The sequence below is a fragment of the Dama dama genome, chromosome 18, assembly GCF_033118175.1.
Source record: "Dama dama isolate Ldn47 chromosome 18, ASM3311817v1, whole genome shotgun sequence".
In the NCBI taxonomy this organism is placed as follows: domain Eukaryota; kingdom Metazoa; phylum Chordata; class Mammalia; order Artiodactyla; family Cervidae; genus Dama; species Dama dama.
In genome coordinates, this window is record NC_083698.1 from 49593397 (window position 1) to 49601833 (window position 8437).

The following is an 8437-nucleotide window of genomic DNA, read 5'->3' on the forward strand; positions in this document are numbered from 1 at the left end:
AGACTGTTTTATGAAGAATATGAAGTATGGTTGGTTGAAGAACATGCTATTCTATCATATTCATCAAGTGATAGAAAAATTTATAGGGAACCTCTTAAGTGCTGGGAAAATAAAAAATTAAATTACCAATCATGTAATTTTTCACAAATATATTCCTAAATAAGCAATAACTCATGTGTGTTTACCTATTATAAGTTTTTAATAAGGAAAAATTAGTTTTAAAAGGTTCTTTATTAATGAACTTGATATGAAATAAAAGCAATAAACACATTTTATAAGTTTTAAAAAGTTTATTATAGATACTGGGAAAGTCGACCATCACCCACCTCTTCCCCACTCACAAATAAAAGAACCAACATATTTGTACATGAAACCTAGATCCACTTGGTACAAAATTTCAGTCTCTGAAATAAAATAGTTAATGACAAATCTCAATAAAAAGTAATTTTGAAAATGATCAATGCTATTCAGAAATAAGGATATCATATAGTCTACTTGTTACAAGTTAATAGGTTACTTTTATATGACTATGTATGTATATTTTGGCTTTAAAACTTGCCAATTTGAAAAAACTTGCTATTTGAAAAGATAGAAGCCATTATTTATTTAAATAGATATTTTATTAATCAAATACTTTTGCTCAAATGACATATCCAAATATTTTTTAAAAACATCTTAAATATAAGGTATAACTATAAAGTCATGAGACTGATTGACCTTTTTGACTAACATAGTAACATCCATATTGTCAAATGAGTAGTAATGCTTTAATGATCATGAGTCTTTTCTAATAATGACCTAAGACAGTTTTGAAAAAAATCTCTTTTGTAGTTACCTTCAAAAGAATATAAGCTTCATAATTTAATCATTCATTTGCTTGGTTCCCCAGTAGAATTCCAGTTCAATCATCCTTTATATTCACCAGTCTTAGAAACTTGGGAAAATAAAATTAATTTTCATTGAATGAGGAGTTGTCATCTATGAAACTATTCAAAGGACTGTTAATCCAAGTTCTGATAGTAATTCTGAAATTTGAGCATTGACACACTTTTAGGATGTGTAAATTATAGTTAACCACTCACATTATAGACATCTTTTGTATAGGCCTATCATTTTAGAATAGAGATTTTTAAAACAACAGTGACTCATAACACTGAAATAGGACTCTACAGTTCAAAAATAATAATTTTATACTGTGCAGTAAGACTCATATTAGATAATATTTTGAAACTTTGTAGCTATTACTTTTTAATTTATATATACATAGCTCAGTAGCATGGACCCAATAAGTTAACAACTTTGCTGAAGTTAATACATGAATTACTGTAGCTGAAATTGTACTTAAGTATCAGAAATAGCCATTATTATACAGTGTTATTTAATAGCACCAATATCACTTGAAGGTAAAGAGAAACATTAATAAGAATGCAGAATACAGGATTAATTTTTAACTACAAGACAGAAATAATCTCTTAGATGAAATATCAGTTAGGTTTGTATTAAGATCACAGCCAGATAAACATTAGTCATGAAACATTTAAGGATTTCGCTTGGAAAAGTAAGAAAGAAAAGCCTTGTATATCTCTCTTTTGCATTCAATTACCAAAGAAGATGCATATGCTTATGTAATCTAGACAGTGCCATCTCACCAATGAAGTTCCTTATGGAAGATACATTTACTCCTTCTATATATTAGTACAAGAAGATAGCAAATATAAAAAGAGTGCTTTAAAGCAATCTGATTAGGGCAACATGTACAATAACTACAAAATATACAGTAAATTGAAACATCTTATTAAATATACCTGTAAGTTAACAATACCCTATTTAAAGGAACATGTCTTCATGAATCTATTTTCACATTTATTTGAGAGCCCCTATCGTCACTTTTGTTACTGTAATTTCTAGGATCTTTGTATTATCTTATCTCTAAGCATCCCTATGACTTTATCTGCAAAGGTTTTAAAAAGTATTACTTCCAGAGTGAAAAAATAGGAAATTCCTTATTTTTATGAGCAGTTGTACACAAAACTATTGTAGTGTTTGAGAGAAAGTTCTCTTGATCATTGCAGATTCATCATTATAAAATGCATACCTTTGTACTAAAGAAAAAACTGTCTGCCTTTAAAATTAATTGTTGCCTACTGAATAATTCTGGCTATAAAGTTAGATATGAAATCCTTGACTTTTAATTAGAAAAGCGTTATTTGAAAAGACCTGCCAATAAACATTCTACATGTGGTTGCCCATCTTAATAGCTTTCTTAATCTGAACAGTTGGGGAAATAACAGAACAGTAGTGCTTTCATGTTATAAAAACAAGTAGTACAGTACCCAGGTCTCTGGACCTGGGGCCCAAGTATTCAGTCGTGGCTCAGTTGCAGGCTCACGGAAGAGAAGCTGCGTCCTACACTCGTACACAATGGGGCAATGACAACATCGGTCACACTCTTCCATATTGTCTGCACTGAAGGCAGGACCATCAGGCAGGTCTTTACAAAAGGCATTATAATCCTGGAATGGAGGAAGAGAGATATGTAAGGATTGCTGCTGTTACCAAGTAAGGCCGCTGACTCTTGCACATGCATGAAAAGATACAACAGTGGTCCAATTCACCCAGGCCAGGTTGAGCATTTGAAACAAATCAACAGTGACCTACATTGTGATAAGATACACAAAAAATATATTAAAAAAAATAAACAGGCATATATGTGATCAACACCAATATTATTTCTATTGGTAGCAGGCAATTTAAAATAGTAAAGCAAAATTAAACAAAATAGTAAATTTATTTACTTGATCTCTGGCCCTAAATATTAACCTGCCTAAATCTTCATATTTCTTTGAAGTTCCACTTCCTGGTAGCTTTTCCTGTTGTCTTCCCTCCCCATTGGACCACGATAGGTTGGATACTCCGTTTTTGTGTTTCTGAAGTACTGAAACAAATTTCTTAATTCTCAAATTTACCAAAAGATATCATAAATAGATGATTATGTTTCTCTTTCATATTAGAATGTAAGCTTTTAAGCGAGGACATCCTTTACCCTTGGTAAACGTTTGAACTGAAGTGAATTTAACATTCTCTTATGCTTTATATTATTAATTTTTCATAGTAATTACACATACTGAAAAGGGTTGTGTAGTGTAGCTAAAAGAGTCGTGCAATTATGTCAGAATCCTTAGACAAGAAGAACTCGAATACCCTGAGTTTATTTTTTCTGTATGCCTTTTCTTAAAGTAACTACATATTTTCATATTCCTCAGGTTGGTTAAGTTTTTCAGTAATCCTCTGAATAATGTTCTTTGTCATTGTAGTGCTTTTTGGGCACAAAAGTATTTGTGAACTCTCAGGCATTGCTGGAGGGCTTTAATAGAATTTTTATTATTACTTGGGTGAGCACAAAGAAGTAAGGTTGATTTTCTTGGTTTCCTATTAAACAGTGACTTAAATAAAGGTCTGTTGTATTTAGCCGAAAATGAAGAGGAGATCAGGCATTTGTCTGATTTTGAGATATTTTTAAACTACTGAATTATTCATATGGACTTTCTACAAAAATTATATTTATCTTGTGTTTTTTCCCCAAGTGCTAAAGATTTGAAGCAATTTTTTTTTTAAAGAAAATTAATTACTAGGTGTTTTAGAGCTAAATGGTTGAATAGAAACCTGAGTGATGGTAACTTTTGACTTCTTATTCCATTATGTTTCTCACTTGATGTGTGGCTTTGGGCAATTCCCTCCAAATTAATGTAAGAACAGGAAATCTTAGAGACCAGCTATCAGGCTTACCACTTACTATGCATCTCTGACATGTCCATATGATGCTGCCATTATGATGAACAATAAATAGAACTATTATGAAGTCAGAATATATAATAAAAACAATTATGACAAAATAATCTCAAATTGACTTGTTTAGATTGGAACGCTTCCTAACCAAATTCACTTTCCTCAGTATATAACGCATTTTCCATTCTTTCTTAGGCTGAGAAATTTTCTAACCTCTAGTGCCTTAGATCTCCATGTCCTAAGAGGGAAATAAGCACAGGACAAAAGTGTAGTTACCCACATTTGAGGACTCAGTTCATAGGATTTTAACTTCATTTTCTTCAAGTTGTTCTCTCACTTTGGATCAGAGGATCCAATGATTCTTTGACAACAAACTTAAATTGTGTTCTAACATCCCAGCTGGTTCCCTTTCTGAAACTCCAGGCGATCTGGAGTGACCCACAATTTCGTTCAGGCTCAGTGTCAGCCTGAAGAGTGTCAGCCTCAGTCATTTCTTAAACACATTTTATAATTAGCAAAATGATATATTCATCCATTGGACAATAAATCCCTGAGAACTGGGACTTTTGTTTAGCTTTGTATTTATAGTGTCACGCAGATTGCCTTGTCACAGCAGTTAGCTGTATTAAAACCTTCTGGGAAATGAGACTGTTACTATTGCATTTCTATCAGTTAGATTATATATTTGAATTACATTCAAGCAAAAGTAAAAGGCAGAGTAAAATGTATCAAGTTACATTTCTTTGATATGATCCACTTATGACCTGCGTTTGTCAAATGGCATACAGATTCAAACCTGTCTCTGATATGAACTCAAACCAATTCACCTGTTCCTAATGTCCTATATACTTCTGTCCTAGGATCCAACATCATCAGACTGAGTTGTGAGTGCTTTGTTGCTGTTTGTTTAAATAATCTAAAGTCAGATCTGTTGTGACCACGGAGTGTGGTTCAAAGAGCTTTTAACTGCATATTTTCATAGCCTTGACCACCAAAAAATAAGGTTTTAAAATAAGTTAGCTCTTCTATGAGACCTTTCCTTGATCTGGTCTTATTGTGTCACGGGAATGTAATCCATTAATAATAAACCTATTTTATCAAGATATAAACTAACTTCTAAACATTTTTGTTTGAAGTCACTCCTCTACTTGCAATCACAGCTGCCTCATGACAGATGTATGACAGTTAAATATTAATGTCCCAACATGAAAGTAATTTGAAAAATAAGTTGAAGTTAAATAATACAGTTTCTGTGGTTGGAAAAAAGTGGTTTGATGATTCTCTGCTGGAAGCACTACACCAAAAACATCTCCCATTCTCAGAAGAGCCAGGTGTAGAGAAGCATCATTTGGTTAATTGTAGTTTTACTTATATCTCTCTACCATTTGGTAAATAAAAACCCTTTTGTTATCAATTATTCCACAAGTGCTTTAGGAAAGCCTAGCTTTGTTGACTGGCAGTCTGTATTTCCAAATAGTTCCATAGCCAGCATTTCATAATATACGGTGTGGTCACTCAGTTTTTCACATTTTGGAAAGTGAGAAAGTGGACATAGAGGTTACATGACTGGTTTTATTCAAAAGATGTGCTGATTTATGCTAATACCTAAATATGACCTGCTTGTAAATCTGGCCTTTGAGGAGCGGTTCATGTAAAAAAGGCAAAGATTTTCATTCCTCTTAGTAGTCTTTTGACACTTTCAATATAGTTTGTTTACAGCTTTTAGTAATCAAATTAAATTGATGTTTGTTATTTTTAATCTCATAAATTGTTAATTTTAATCTCATAATTTTTAATCTCATAAATTGAGTGAACTTCAATTTATCCTTAAAAAGTCTTTTAAACTCTTTTCTTTCTACAAAGCCTTCCCTGTGTTTCCCTCCTCCACAGATTTAGGTGTTTCCCTCAGCAGCCACCTCTGTACCTAGCCAGTTGCCCTGATGTGCTGTGAGTAAGCTGAAGGCAGATCTTGCATCATATTCATCCTGGGCCCAGTACCCGGCGCAAACTCAGTACTCAATAAATCTTCTTAGTTGAATTAACCAGCTAGCTAACTGACAAATTAATTCAGATGGTAAAGGCAAATGTAGAACAATTTCATAACTTCTAACAATGAACACAAGATGTATTAGGGTGTGGTATTACCATAGAAAGTGATTAAGAAAAAGATATGGCAGCATCAAGGGTTATGTATTTCTCCAGGACTACCCTAAAAGACAAGATTCACAATTGTTGCCATACCAGGGATAATCTGAATGCTCTTCCTCTCAGAATAAAGTGGACATCTTTTAAAACAACAATAACACAACTTACAGGTCAAATGTGACATTTCCCTAAAAATTTTTTAATGCTTGAAAATGTTCTCTGAAGCTTTATGATGCATTTTTCTGTGAAGAAAGTGACTCAAAACATCCTAAAATGTCCAACAGGTTTCTATATTTATTTTCCCTTTAATGCCCTAGATGCCACTCCTATCGGTGTTTCAGAGGTGAAAAAGTAACTTGGAAGCCTTCTCATTTTCATTATCTGTAGTTTGAATTTTCATTCATTTGTGCTGGGAGCCTATACACCTTAATTGCACACACCTTGCATCTTCTCTGGTCTTATCCTTGCCATTTGCCAGTGGCAGGCATGGAGCAACCCCTCCATAGCACTGCTTAACCCGGTCTGACATCCCTCTGCAATGATACTGTCCCTAGCATTCTGTTCAGAGATCACTTTTGTTTTACCCCAAACACGGGTGGTGACTGAATGAAAGGTAATAAAAGAAGTAAGAGCCTTGCCCGGAACCAGAGGCATAAGTCAAAACAGGGCCCTGGGAGGGCGCTGCCTGTGGCAGGAAGCACGGCCTCCAGACCTCCACCTCCACCATCAGCTGGGCCTTAGCAACTCAATGGAAAAGCACACCCGAGGACAGAGGGACACACCTTCTGTTTTTAACTCCTAACCCTACCTACAAATCGAAGCACACTGCCTTTCCAGGTCTCCCAGTTCCTGCTACTAGGTTGGGAAATGATGCACATTCTTCTGCCCAGCTGGAAGAAGGGGAGGGCAGGGGGCAGGTGGCAAAGAACATTCCGACGTCTCAGAAAGCTGGCCCATCCCAGTGTGCCCCTTCTCACCAGATATGCAGACAGCTGAGGGTGGCAAAGAGAATTCCCGCAGCGAAAGCCAAGGGAATAGCCAGGAACACCGTCAGGAACTTGTAGATCACGTATTTGCTCATTTCAAAGAGAGCATGGCTGCAGATCCACACTTTGTCGAAGGAGTGCGTGGACACTGGTTCTGCGATCACATCCTCGAATCCCACCTGCGGAGACAAGACTCGCGGATCCTGAACTGCCCTCCAGCCGCCTCACCAGGACCCGGAGTACTCAGGACAGAGACTTGACTGGGATGCCCCACCTTCTCTTAGGGTCACGGTGCGAGAACAGGGATTTGGTAAAAAAAATTCCTGGTTACGTAGGCGGCCCCGCGGCGAGAATCTGGGCCCCAGACCCTGCGGGGCTGACCCAGTGGCAAGTGTGGGAGTTGGGGTCGGAGCAGGGTAGAGGAGGCACCCTCATCCTAGGCCTTGGCGGGGGTCCTGGGACGCCCTCAAACCCAGGGGAGGGCCCGCCCTCGGCTTCACCTTGAGATGCGAGTTGAGCCGGTGGGGATCTCGGTCGCTGCCTGGGTCCACGAACTTGTCGGGGTCTGCGTAATCGACACTACTGTGGCGGCTGTAGGAGTCGTCATCCATGAAGAGCTGGACATCCGCCTTCTCGGTCTCCAGCCCCATCGCGGCGCTTGATGAGCGGTGGAGGCAGCCGGGCTGGTGCGGCGCGGCTCCGGGCCCGCGCGGCTTCCCCTTCCCGTCGCGCCCGGCCCCGCCCCGCCTCGCCTCGCCCCGCGCGGCCCGGGCGGCGGCTGCTTCCCACTGCTGGCTCCTGTTACCCGGCCCGCGCGACCCTAGTCCCGCCCCGCGGCCGGGCGAAGGGGCGGGGGCCGAACGCAGCCGGCTAGGTGGCTTCGGTCCCGCACAACCCGCCGCCTCTTCCTGGCTGGGTCCCAGTCCGGCCGCAGGCCAGGAGAGGGATCGGGGCGGGGGCGGCGGGGGCTCCCACGGGGGGCTCCCAATCAGGCAGATCCCGGCTTGCTCAGGTGGGCGAAGCGTCTCTCGGGGATGAGGACCCGAATTCCGCCCACAGAAGGGCTGGAAGGATTTTGGGGTCACGTTGTACGACACTCAGAACTGGGTGCCTAAGAGCCAGCATGTTGACAAGAAAATAGACACACTGGAGGGAGGCAGCTTGGTGGTTAAGAGCGTAGGGGTATCGAATAGGAAGGTCTGCCTTAACTTGCACTCTGCCGTTTACCTGTGTGCTCTGGAGCAAGGTCCCAAGCTTCTTGGAACCTCAGCTGCTTCCTTGTAAAATGGGAGCCGGGTCAGGGCTGCCTGCTTCACAGCGTTGTCGCGTGAGAATGAAATGAGGCAACCCAAGTCAAACTCTTAAGGGGTCCCTACACAGAGTCCACTTTCATTCAGCTTTGTTATTGCTGCACCATGAGATAAGAAGCCATAACACACCTGATTGCCAGGCGCCCCTGCAAGTGCCAGGGGACCTTGCCAGTGCTTCAGCTATTCAGTTATCCCAGGCCCATAGAGTAG

At 39.4% G+C, this 8437-nt stretch overlaps 1 protein-coding gene across 2 annotated transcripts; it reads right to left on the reverse strand.

Moving 5' to 3' along the window:
- Positions 1-270: 270 nt before the first annotated feature.
- CAV2 (caveolin 2) lies at positions 271-7647 on the reverse strand. 2 transcript variants are annotated; one of them, XM_061165310.1, is made up of 3 exons: positions 7418-7647; positions 6909-7096; positions 271-2513 (listed from the first exon to the last, which is right to left on the reverse strand). In XM_061165310.1, the coding sequence occupies exons 1-3, from the start codon at positions 7565-7567 to the stop codon at positions 2363-2365; spliced, it is 489 nt and encodes a 162-aa protein (XP_061021293.1). In that variant the 5' UTR covers positions 7568-7647; the 3' UTR covers positions 271-2362. The 2 variants fall into 2 exon arrangements, with proteins under 2 accessions (XP_061021293.1, XP_061021294.1); XM_061165311.1 differs by lacking the exon at positions 6909-7096.
- Positions 7648-8437: the final 790 nt, after the last annotated feature.